At 44.6% G+C, this 12590-nt stretch overlaps 1 protein-coding gene across 6 annotated transcripts in view; it reads left to right on the forward strand.

Annotated features, from left to right (window-relative positions):
- LOC130537187 (spectrin beta chain, non-erythrocytic 1) overlaps positions 1–12313 on the forward strand; it is a 33362-nt gene extending 21049 nt beyond the window's left edge. For 3 of the 6 annotated variants that reach the window (XM_057053755.1, XM_057053753.1, XM_057053754.1), the window contains 24 exons: positions 82–293; positions 481–618; positions 722–941; positions 1056–1592; positions 1793–1995; positions 2095–2185; positions 2344–2490; positions 2614–2877; positions 3075–3299; positions 3412–3501; positions 3631–3909; positions 4006–4136; positions 4216–4420; positions 4504–4878; positions 4968–5212; positions 5297–5435; positions 5535–5619; positions 5839–6035; positions 6146–6270; positions 6354–6429; positions 8554–8732; positions 8826–8999; positions 9086–9128; positions 9205–12313. In XM_057053755.1, the coding sequence (XP_056909735.1) occupies positions 82–293; positions 481–618; positions 722–941; positions 1056–1592; positions 1793–1995; positions 2095–2185; positions 2344–2490; positions 2614–2877; positions 3075–3299; positions 3412–3501; positions 3631–3909; positions 4006–4136; positions 4216–4420; positions 4504–4878; positions 4968–5212; positions 5297–5435; positions 5535–5619; positions 5839–6035; positions 6146–6270; positions 6354–6429; positions 8554–8732; positions 8826–8999; positions 9086–9128; positions 9205–9417 (4593 nt within the window). In that variant the 3' untranslated portion in view covers positions 9418–12313. Of the gene's footprint in view, positions 1–81; positions 294–480; positions 619–721; positions 942–1055; positions 1593–1792; positions 1996–2094; positions 2186–2343; positions 2491–2613; positions 2878–3074; positions 3300–3411; positions 3502–3630; positions 3910–4005; positions 4137–4215; positions 4421–4503; positions 4879–4967; positions 5213–5296; positions 5436–5534; positions 5620–5838; positions 6036–6145; positions 6271–6353; positions 6430–6970; positions 7049–8553; positions 8733–8825; positions 9000–9085; positions 9129–9204 lie in introns of all 6 variants that reach the window. The other 3 variants (XM_057053750.1, XM_057053752.1, XM_057053751.1) reach the window with 2 other exon arrangements.
- The last annotated feature ends 277 nt before the right edge of the window (positions 12314–12590 follow it).

A 12590-nucleotide genomic window follows, 5' to 3' on the forward strand; every position in this document is an offset into this window, starting at 1 on the left:
TGTGTGTTCTTTTTCATACTTCTTTAATGATGCAGCTCCGTTTGTCATACTTCTTTTTTTTTTTTCTTGCCATGCCTGCAGGTGGATGGACGTTTGCCTGCCATTGAGCAGCGCTACGAAGAACTGGAGTCTCTGTCGGCTGCACGGCGTCAAGCCCTTGAGGGTGCGTTGGCACTCTACCGCATGTTTAGTGAAGCTGGTGCCTGCCAGCTCTGGGTGGAGGAAAAGGAGCAGTGGTTGCACGGCATGGAGATCCCAACCAAACTGGAAGACTTGGAAGTCGTGCAGCAGAGGTTTGTCTGGGTGACACAAATGTAGTTGGAACAATAAACAATGTTTAAAAGAAACCTAATTCATGTGAAACTCTGATTAATTAATGCTGTTTTTTTTCTGTCTTCCTTTAATTGGAGTTTTTTTGTTACCTGAACTATCTAATGACAAAAGATTAAACTGAAACGAATCTATTATTTATGGCTGCAGGTTTGACACCCTGGAACCTGAGATGAATAACCTCGGCGCTCGTGTCACTGATGTGAATCAGGTAGCCGAGCAGCTCCTGAGTTCCGACAACCGTAACAAAGACCAAATTCATCAGACACGAGACCAACTGAACAACAGGTCAGAGCAAACCTACAAAGTTTCTGGAACTTGGATAAATATATTTCTATTCAACATGAAGTTCTGGTACCGTTTAGCATAAAATGTTTTCTTGATTCTCCAGATGGAAGGAGTTTGAGCAACTGGCTGGTCAAAAGAAAGAAGACCTAGAATCTGCCCTTAATATCCAGAACTACCACCTGGAGTGTAATGAGATCCAAACTTGGATGAAGGAAAAGACCAAAGTGATTGAATCCACTCAAGGCCTGGGCAATGACCTGGCTGGAGTGATGGCGCTACAGCGCAAACTCACGGGGATGGAGAGGGACCTGGAGGCCATTCAGGTATGAAGAACTGGTAAAATACAGCACGTTAAAACGATTATGCGTATTTACTTTATGAGGTTGGGCTATTTTATCATATTTCTGAAATTGAATCATTAATTGTGGTTCCTTAAGGGCAAATTGGATGACCTAAGAACAGAAGCAGAAAAGCTGGCCAAGGAACATCCAGATCAGGCTGGAGAGATCCAGGGTCGTCTGACAGAGATTCAAGAAGTGTGGGAGGACTTGAACGACACCATGAAACGTCGTGAGGAGTCACTGGGAGAAGCCAGCAAGCTGCAGGGCTTCCTTAGGGATTTGGATGATTTCCAAACCTGGTTGTCTCGCACCCAGACAGCAGTGGCTTCGGAAGATATTCCTACCTCTCTTCCTGAGGCTGAGAGTTTGCTTGCCCAGCACGAGAGTATAAAGAATGAGGTGGACAACTATAAGGAGGACTATGAGAAGATGCGAGCAGTTGGTGAAGAGGTGACCCAAGGTCAGACAGATGCTCAGCACATGTTCCTGGCCCAAAGGCTCCAGGCACTAGATACCGGCTGGCATGAGCTGCGGCGCATGTGGGAGAATCGCCACAGTCTTTTGGCTCAAGCCTTTGACTTCCAGACCTTCTTGAGAGATGCAAAGCAGGCTGAGACGTTCCTCAATAGCCAGGTTAGGAAGATTCTCATGGAATTCAGCCTTGTTCTGGAGAAATATGGCTTAATTGAAACCACCGTAGCAGAATATTTCTAAAAATTTGGCAAAAACTCCCAGAGTCAAATGTATTATTGAATTGAATTTTAAAGAAATAAATATTTGAGATAGTTGTGTGTAAGGAGTGTTGACATTGCCTTCCCCTGTTTTCTGCGTAGGAGTATGTGCTATCCCACACAGAGATGCCCACCAGTCTCCAGGGAGCAGAGGAGGCTATAAAGAAGCATGAAGATTTCCTCACGACCACAGAAGCCAGTGAGGAGAAGATAACTGGGGTTGTGGAGTCTGGACGGCGTCTCATTAATGACTCCAATGCAAACTCTGATAAGATCCAGGAAAAAGTTGATTCCATCCAGGAAAGGTTAGAACATAAGTAAATTAAGAGAGAACATATAACATCTAAGCCTTTTTGAAATTTGCACATGGAGCCCGGCTCAACTTTCTTCCTGCTTTTCTTTAGGCATCGTAAAAATAAGGAAGCAGCAAATGAGTTACTAACCAAGCTCAAGGACAACCGTGAGCTTCAACACTTCCTACAAGATGGACAGGAGGTACATGATTTTTCATTGAATTATGTTTAAATAAAGATGCCAAATAGATTAATTACTCTTTAAAGCTCATGCGCCATATTAAATAGAAGAGTGTGGGAAAATGGGAAGAAAATGTAAATCTAGGATAAGCACTTAATGATTTTTTTTATTTTGCGTAGCTCACACTGTGGATAAATGAAAAGATGCTGACAGCACAGGACATGTCTTATGATGAGGCCAGAAATCTTCACAGCAAATGGCAGAAACATCAGGCCTTCATGGCAGAATTGGCCTCCAACAAGGACTGGCTGGACAAAATTGATAAGGTATGTCGTTGCAAACTTTCTGTCTGTTTATGAGACGACACTCATAATGGGGATAGTTATCCAGGGTTGACCTTTAACCTTTAATCACCTTAAATTTGCTCATATCTCCTGCGTCTCCAACAGGAGGGACAGGCCCTGGTGGCAGAGAAGCCTGAACTGAAGCCAGTGGTGGAGCAGACCCTCCAGGATCTACAACGGCAGTGGGAGGAGCTTGAGGGAACCACCCAGACCAAAGCCCAATGCTTGTTTGATGCTAACCGAGCAGAGCTCTTTACACAGAGCTGCTCTGCTTTGGATGTCTGGTTGAAAAACCTCGAAGGTCAGCTGCAAAGTGACGACTATGGAAAAGATTTGACCAGTGTCAACATCCTGCTTAAGAAGCACCAGGTAAGTCCCATCGTGCAAGCGAAACACTAATTTATCATGTAAAAATGTACCTGATTTAAAATGTGTTGTAAAGTTTTGTGGTGACACCAATGGGCTTCATCTACTAAAGGGTTTTAATGTATGAATTGTGATTTGTCTGAGCGATATAGCTGGAGTGAAATCAGTTTGATTGACACTTTTTAATTTTTCCCGTGAAGATGTTGGAGCACCAGATGGAGGTCAGAGAGAAGGAGGTACAGTCTCTCCAGTCCCAGGCTCTGGCCCTGTCCCAGGAAGATGCTGGACTCACTGAGGTTGATGGCCAGCAAAGGCGTGTCACTGATACATTCGCCAACCTCCAAGAGCCTCTCAATCTGAGGAGGCAGCAGCTACTAGCCTCCAAAGAAGCACATCAGTTTAACAGAGATCTTGAAGATGAAATTGTGAGTTGTAATACCTGTATGACTTGTATATAGACACAATATAGGAGTTATTAGTTTTTCTCTGGGTTCCTTTTCTGCCAAATATTCACATATTGTTCTGTATTTCTCTCAGCTTTGGGTGAAAGAGAGGATGCCTCTGGCAACCTCCACGGACCATGGAAAAGACCTCCCAACTGTACAGCTGTTGATCAAAAAGAACCAGGTAAAGTGATGTTTGCTGCAGTGAACTTTAAGAGTGTTTGCATTGTTGAAATACTTTTTACACTGTATATAGATTTGAAGAAGAAAAAATCACAAAACTGCCAACTCACCTGCTTTGTTTCTGAATTAGACGTTGCAGAAAGAGATCCAGGGTCACCAGCCTCGCATCGATGATATTGACAGACGAAGTAAGACCCAGAGCCAGGTAGATGGTGAGAGACAGTCGGTTCAAGAGGAGCGCCTCGGTGAACTGCAGGACCTCTGGAACCAGCTAATTGCTGAAACAGACAAGCGTCACACCCGTCTAATAGAGGCCAATCGTGCACAGCAGTTCTATACTGATGCAGCAGAAGCAGAAGCCTGGATGGGAGAGCAGGAACTGCATATGATGTCTGAGGAAAAAGCCAAGGTACAATGGAAAATATACAACATGTTCTTTTTTCTTTGTTGATCTAGGATAATGGCAGCGTGTTGTATCAATCCCAAATGCACTTTTGCCTCATAGGATGAACAAAGTGCATTAGTGATGGTCAAGAAGCACCAGAGTCTGGAGCAAGCACTGGAAGACTACGCCCAAACTATTCATCAATTAGCCAACAGCAGCCGGCTCATGGTCAACAGTGAACACCCAGAAAGGTGAGAGCTTAAACTTTGTGTTCATGCATTAAATAAAGTGGTAAACCGTCACAAAAGCTGTCCATTTCTATGTTGACAGTGAGCGAATCACCTTACGGCAAGCACAGGTGGACAAACTGTATGCCGGTTTGAAAGATCTTGCCGAGGAGCGCCGTGGGCGGCTTCAGGAGAGGCTGCGACTGACTCAGCTTAAGCGGGAAGTGGATGACCTGGAGCAGTGGATCGCAGAGAGAGAAGTGGTTGCTGGTTCACACGAACTAGGACAAGACTATGAACATGTTACTGTAAGACTCCTCCGCTCAGTTGCAGGTTTTAGGAAGTCTGACTCAGCCCATATTAATGGTATATCACTTTTTTCTATGGAAAGATGCTGAGGGACAAGTTCCGAGAGTTCGCTCGTGACACCAGCACCATCGGCCAAGAGCGCGTCGATGGTGTTAATGCACTGGCAGATGACTTGATTGAGTCAGGCCATCCTGAGAACGCCAGTGTTGCTGAGTGGAAGGACGGCTTAAACGAGGCTTGGGCCGATCTGCTGGAGCTGATCGACACACGCACACAGATGCTGGCGGCCTCGTACGAGCTGCACCGCTTCCACCAGGATGCCACGGAGGTGCTGGGGCGTATTAAAGAGAAGAGGGAGGGGCTGCCTTCTGACCTCGGTCGAGACCTGAACACCGTTCAGCATCTACACAGGCAGCACAACACATTTGAAAATGACATTCAGGCCCTGAGTGGACAGGTGAGTCAGCTAATAAAAGGATGTTAGACGAGACAGTCGCACACACAGACATGCTAAACATCCCCTGTACCTCACCTTTGATGATTTAGGTAAACCAGGTGCAGGATGATGCAGCACGCCTCCAGAAGGCTTATGCTGGGGAGAAAGCTGATGACATTCAGCGGAGTGAACATGCTGTGACGTCTGCATGGGAGGGTCTTCTGGATGCTGGTCAGGCACGCAGGGTCCTCCTGCTGGACACAGTAGAGAAGTTCCGCTTCTTCAACATGGTGCGTGACCTTATGCTTTGGATGGATGGTGTCAACCTGCAGATTGATGCACATGACAGCCCCAGGTGATTGACATTTTCTGTCTCTGTTTTCACGTTACTATAACCGTCCTCTGGGCATAAAGCTCACTCTTCTCTCTGTTGTTCCAGGGACGTGTCCTCTGCGGGACTGGTCATTGCCAATCATCAGGACATTAAATCAGAGATTGAAACCAGGGCAGACAGCTTTACTGCCTGTACTGAAATGGGAAATACTCTCCTCAACAATAATCACTATGCATCCGATGAGGTAAAAGCACAACGTTGTTGTTGTTTACGCTGAAATTTATTGAAAAAAGTGTTATTTTTTAAATTTTAATGTAATTTCTGAATGTTCCCTGATTTGTAGATCAGAGAAAAGCTGATACAACTTCAGGAAAAGAGAGACAAGATCAACAAAAAGTGGCAAGACAAGATGGACCACTTACAAATTGGTAAGGGTGCTTATCATGTGACACGTGTATAAGGGCACAGTCAGTCTCACAAAGTCAAAAGAAAGAAAAAACATGAGGGATCTCTTTGTTTGGCGCGTTGCTACTGTGTAAATACAGGAATGCCCAGATTGATTGTTGAAGTGTCCCTTTTTAAGACTTGAGAAGTAAACCACAGTTCTACGCAGTGCTCTTAATATTTTCCTTTTCTCTCCTTCTCAGTGCTGGAGGTGTTGCAGTTTGGGCGTGATGCTTACATAGCAGAATCCTGGTTGGCAGGCCAAGAACCTCTGGTGCGAGCAGCAGAGCTGGGGGCAAATGTAGATGAAGTTGAAAGCCTCATTAAGCGTCATGAGGCCTTTGAGAAGCTCGCTGTAGGCTGGGAGGATCGCTTTGTTCTGCTGGAAAAGCTCACCACAGTGCGTACAGAGGAGTAGAGAATGGGCTGCACCTATCTAACATCTGATTATCTCTCATTCTCTGAGGAGACCTGAAGGTTAGATAGATTTACTGAGTTCCAATGTTTCAGCTTGAGGAACAAGAGATGCAGAGGAGGCGAGAGGAAGAGGAGAGAGCCCGGCGACCCCCCACACCGCCCCCAGCTGAAGAAGCTGCAGATATCACAGAGAGTCACGTACATGATTCTGCAGCCAGGTAAGCTCTAGTCATGGGTGGCATATTGTGCGTATACTGCCAAACACACTTCACATTTATAATTGAGCTTTTCCCAAACCCAGAACCAGTCTGGACCAGACCACACTAAACCAGTCGGTATCGGTGAATGGCGTGCACAGCGACAATGACACATCACAGGTGAGACTCGTTTCTTTACGCCGTTTCCCACATCTGCCCTCACATTTATATCATGTTCCATACTTCCTTTGCATAAAGTCCTTCTTTAATATTCTTCAGCTTTATATCACAATATGGACTTTTTCCGTAATATTGTATAATTTAATTAAAATAACACAAATTACTTTAAAGTGAGCTGCTGGGAACCTGCATATTATTTCTGTTATTAGTGGCCAAGGTCCTGTAAGTAATGTTTATCACTCATTCATAGTACATATCATAACTGTATATGTGTCTCGTCTGTTACAATCAAATCAAAAGATCACCCATATAATCTTCTCTGGGTCCTGGTTGCCATTATTAAACTCTAATAAAATTGTGGGTAATTTACTTAGCTACTAAAATAGATAACAAAAAATTCATCATGGACCTTTCAGATCACTTTTTAATGCGCAGTTACAGTCATCAAAGTGTGTGGAAAAAGTTCTGAAAATATGACCCATTTAGAGGCTTAGAAGTTTTTGTCTGACCTGTTCACCATCTCTTATTGCGTTTCCACCAGCAGTCATTATCGCTATCGTTGTCATTGGGAAAGAAATCAGATCCTAAGCGTGTGTGTAGGCCCAAACAACTGGAGCGTGTGAGTACAAAGCTTTGGTCAGATGTGTAGTCCCCCCTCTCCTCTGCTCAGCTCCTGGTCATAAGCAGCGCCTTTTTTTCTGCTCAGACGTCGTTTTGTGTGACGGATGCAAACCATCGCTTTATTTATTTATTCATCCATCCGCATCGCTCCTAAAGTTGACAACGCAGATTCATGATTCATGGATCATGTTGCTGTTGTGTCTGTGCTGGTATTGACCAGGTTGAGAGTGACTATAAATGTGACTGTGATGCTGTAACTGTACATAGAAAATAGTTTGTTTTAGCCCCCCCCCCCCCCAGGTTTGTGTGCACCTGGCGTGATTAGTGATATGTGATATGATGGTCATCTAACAGCTCGACCATAGAAAAACTGGCATTAGCAGGAGAAAAGAAATGTTTTCTTATGTGCTCACTAATATTTCCATTAAGACGGTCAAAGTTCACAATTTTATCATGTTCGTGCAATTTTTCATGACCCCCGGTGATTCTTTTGAGGCCCGTTAATCACGATTTACTCCTTTGGCGTTTTTCATCATTCTAGATCATGCAGACATCTGTCTAGACCAGTTACAGGAGCTGGGGTGGGATATTGAACACAGCTAGTTTGGGCAGCTGCTCACACAAGCCTTTTAACCAAGTGACTCGGCGTGAGACCCTACGTCCGCACCTCCAGTGTGTGTCTGTATTTCTGGCAAACTGCTTTCGAATTTTCACCTATTAAATCTCCTTTACTCCGCTGCACAAGTGACAAATAATAAAAACACACCCTTTTGTTGATATAAGCCTCTGCTACCTCAAAACCTCGGTTCCATAACATTAAAGTAATCGGCGCTCCATAAAATGAGCTGCTGTGCCGACAAGTCGGCTTTGGCTCCCTTTAATTACCACGGAATCTCATTTAAAACCGGATAAAGCTTTGAATTTAACAGGTCGTTTCTCCGACACCATTTAACATAATCTTAAGAAAATTTACATGCTTATGTTTTAAAGGTTCCCGGTTCTAGCAAGCCCTGACACAACACTTAACAGTCATTTTTAAGTGCTCAAAATTAGTGTTTAAATACGGGTGGGTTCTCTGCTTTTTAATAATAAAATAAAAACATTTGTGCATTTGCTTTTAAAGACATTGTAGTGAATCGTTAATTTAAGACAAATATGTTAAAACCTGACGATAACGGGATCTAAACAAAGAAGCTTGAGCTATTGTACTCAGGACAACACGCTTGAATGCTTCCATTATTTTATACATAAACAGGCCTTTCACAAATCTGGTAAAAGGCTCTTTTTGTGATCATTTAAAAACTATGTGTCGTTTCTGTAAATACATGCCTGTAAGTGTAATTGCCCTGAGTGACAGCACAGTTCTGTCAGGTTCTGTCAGGTTCTGTCATAACGGCTTTTTATGTTTGGCTGCGATCGGCTGCTTCTCCGCTCACTCGCATCCATCCAGCCGTCGGTTTTTACCCACTCACCAAAAGTCTTTTTCTCTTCCTGGAACCACAGGGCTCCGAATCTGAGTCGGTGAACGGTCCAGGTAGGGACAGCGGGCTGGCATCCTCTCGCCTAGAGCCTTCGGCGACGTTACCGAACCGGGGCGGAGCAGAATCTGGGCCAGAAACCATGGAGGGGATGCTGAATCGAAAACAGGAGATGGAGTCCCACAGCAAAAAGGCAGCTACCAGGTTGGTGCGGTCAGAGGTCGGCCAGATATTAGAGAGGTGACGAGACTCTTGCCTCGTCATTCTGTCCCAAGCTTGATTTCATTTTTTCTGTAGGTCCTGGCAGAACGTCTACTGTGTCTTAAGAAAAGGAAGTCTTGGCTTCTATAAAGATGGAAAAAGTGCAAGCAATGGCATCCCATACCACGGAGAGGTGCCCATCAGCCTTGCTGAGGCTGTGTGTGAGGTGGCTCATGACTATAAGAAGAGGAAACACGTCTTCAAGCTCAGGTGAGTAGAAGCGACAGGCCGTCCTGTTGAAATGCCCAGAAGAGGTGGAAGGATCAACAGTTTGTATTTTTCAACAATGTCTGCAGGCTGGGGGATGGAAAAGAGTTCCTGTTCCAAGCAAAGGATGAGGTGAGCCATAGAACTAAACTGTAAAAACAATATCTTAGAGAAGCTGGAATTCAGTAAAGCTCCTCTCCATCTTTAGGCTGAAATGAGCTCCTGGATTCGTTCCATCCTGGGCTCCGTTCCATCAGGAGGAGGAGACTCCCCAGGAGGTCCCCGGGCACTCAGCCGCGCCATGACCATGCCTCCCATCTCGCCCAGCTCTGCCGAGGGCGGAGGTGTTACCATGCGCAACAAAGACGGGAAAGACAAGGATCGGGAGAAGAGGTTCAGCTTCTTTGGCAAAAAGAAATAGAACAAACCACCGCAAGAAGCTACGTTTGTCAGAATTTCAACAGAGTCGAGCAGGCTGGAAGGAAAGTACAACCAGGTCACACAAACATCCGTCAGGCCCCGAGGAATTCATCTACAGCTCGTCTGCGGCTTACAGAGAACTTTTTTTTCCTCTCCAGTTTTAAATGTCATCATCTTTTTCATTCACCCCATCCCTACATCATCTTTAGAGGCTCCAGTCGCTGAAAATCCTCATCCATTCACGTGAGCTCTGCCAGCCAGCAGGGCTCCTTAGTCTGTCAGTAGCTGGAGTGGTTAGCGTTAGCACAGATCCAGGTCCAGTTCAGCTTTAGTCTACCAAACCTTGGATGAAGGCTTTCCCATGTTCATTCCCACTTGGATTTGAATTCCCTGTTTTCAAGATGGCATCAGTCTCTATTTCTGTTCTCAATATTGATGTTATTAACCTGATCAACATTATTGCTGTTATTATCATTGCTGTTATTTATCTTTTGCTTTTGCTGGTTTGATGAAACATTGATTTTAAAATAGAGAATCTTGATTAATGTTGTGGAGAGAAAAATTTGGTTTAACTAGTGGAGAATGTTGGGCTTGCCCTTGTATGTATTTTCTTTTAATTTAATTTAATTTTTTTCTCTCCCTTTTTTTTTTAGGAATTACAGTTTATGAGGTGTTTTGCAAAAATAAAGCTCATTCAATTTTAGCAGTGTGCAGTAAGTGACAAGTTTCATTGAGTAAATGATATAAATATATTTAATAAGTGGTTTTATTTTTTATTTGATCTAAATTTGCCTGTATTGGAACATTTCATTGAGTGGTCTTTTCTGCTTGAGTTTTGACTTCTGTAAAAATGGGGGGGGGTGCAGAGAAGGATTAGTTTTTTTAGTGAGTGCGTGCGTGTGGTGCTGTGAAGTTTGCACGTTTCTGTTATTCTTGATCAAACGTGGGCAGATGAACGCCGCTTTTCAGTGCGGATAGAAGTCAGACACCGAAAAACTCGTACGGGGAAGTTTCAGAAACTGAGCTCTTCTTTGCTTTTGGTTTTCCTGAGATGCAGGCTTGGCGTTACCCTCGAGGCGATTCCATCGTTTTCTGTTCTAATCTTCTCATTTGTCTCTTTCTGTTCTCTACCTGCAGGTGTGAAAGCGCGGGGGGCGGTTTGGGGGGTTTTAAAAACAAAAATTAAAGCACATTATCTGTGGCTGCAGACCGCAGGGACGCGAGCAGGACAGATGGACAACTGACAGGTCTCATTACGGGTGAATTGGGGATGATTGTGCGGTAAACAAGGCTGCCTGATGGAGGCGTTACTGAGCCCAGTGCAGACACAAAAGAACCCACCCTCCATTTAAGAATACTGTCCAAAAGCACCGGTGCAGATGTGCCCTGTGCTGACGTGGGTCACAGGTACGGTGTGAATTAAGCGGAACCTCAGCCGGCTCCGACGCTCACGGCTACGTGTGGCACGACTCCATTTCTCCACGCACGCATTTCACCGTTGCCCTCCGCTCTCATCCCGATGACTCCCGACACATGAGGTCGCGTGAGGCCCGGGGAGCGATTCTTCTCATTGGCAACGACAGCAATCGACATTGTCAGCACAAGAATTTATAGTCCGTTAGTTTGTCAGACTGGCAGTCGTGCAGATTTTATATTAGTGCTGGTGTAGTGTTAATTTGCCTTTTCCTAACTGCCAAAACACAGCAGGAACTTCCTGGACAGCAGTTAGGGACGTCCTCAAAGGTGTAAGCGATGGGTTGTGAATTGTTACCTTTTAAAATAACGGTAAAGCTGGAGCAGAAAGGTCCACAGGAATGTGGTGAAAACGGCTGACAGGAAGTGCATATTTGGTTGTAGTTCTTACACTGGTTGGCCTTATTCTCCACTCCCAGACGAATGTGCGCGCAGCAGCACAACTGGGCTCGGCTGGCGGCACCTGGAGCAAACTGGATCGGACCCACTGCCCCTGAAAACTGGCTTTGGGTGGTGGCAGAACCCCCCCCCCTTCCCCGTTGAAGCTGCCGTGCGGCAGCGGCCGTCGCATACGTGCGTGAGCCAGAAACAATCTGTTGTGCACAATTTTGAACGGAGGAGCTCCACAGAAGGTGAAGGTACTCGAGGTTCAAAGGTCACACAGTGTATTTTCTTATCGGCTATTTGAATGTGAATGATTCAAATTAGTTTGGCCAAATTGGTCAAGTGACGCAAAAAGTTTTCTCATGCTTACACCGAGGCGCTCACACACACACACACACGTACTGTTCTCTGACCCTTGACCCTGGTGACCTGGTCTCGTGGATGTGATCCTCCGCTGGCTGTGAGTCCACATTTTTGTGCGGCATCTTTTTAAATATTGTGCTTTGACCAGAACGCTGAAAGTCTGTATTATAGATGTCGGAGAGGGGGTTTAAGTTCTGAGAGTACCGACGAGGAAGATCATCTTTTACTTGTATTGAAGTGAACACAGACTGGTGACATTTTGGGCTTCCTTTTTTAGAAGAAGGCAGGACGTTTGCTGTCTGCTGGGAGCTTGTATTTTTTCCTCTGATGGTCTGTCTTGCAGCATTTGATAAGCCTGTCTGCCTATACCTTCATTTACTTTTGACGAATGTCTGTCCCATCCTCTGTAACTCAGAGTTGTTGATATCACTACTATTATTAATTGCTGTTATTACATTATTGCTACTGTTGTTACTCTTACTACTACTGTTACTAATGCAACTTGTTGCAAAAAGTATAACTGCTGTCCATTTTCAGGTACGTGTCTGTAATACCAGACCCTTCCACACGATGTCAGTGTGCTGTGGAGCATTTTCATTACAGATCGAGAAATACTGTTTGTTGACTTGTGTATCTACATCTAATATTAGGAATAATAAAACATGGTTTAATCAAAATATGGCTCGGCTTTTTAAGTAAGGAATTTGGCTCACACTGCTGAGGTAGCCCATAATGGAAATGGTGTGATAAAATGTGGGTTTAAAGGGAGGAGAACTTCTGTGTTGGAAATGCTGAGAATTTTTTTTAAATGTGACATTGCATGTCAACATCATTGAAAACACCCCAACCAGAAACAACCTGAAATTTGCTTAAAAACTGGCTTTAATAACTGTCAGTTAATGAGCCCAACAGAAACTGGATTAATCAAGAGCTCCTGCTGGGAAAAAAAAAAAA

Source organism: Takifugu flavidus, chromosome 14 (genome assembly GCF_003711565.1).
Source record: "Takifugu flavidus isolate HTHZ2018 chromosome 14, ASM371156v2, whole genome shotgun sequence".
In the NCBI taxonomy this organism is placed as follows: Eukaryota; Metazoa; Chordata; class Actinopteri; order Tetraodontiformes; family Tetraodontidae; genus Takifugu; species Takifugu flavidus.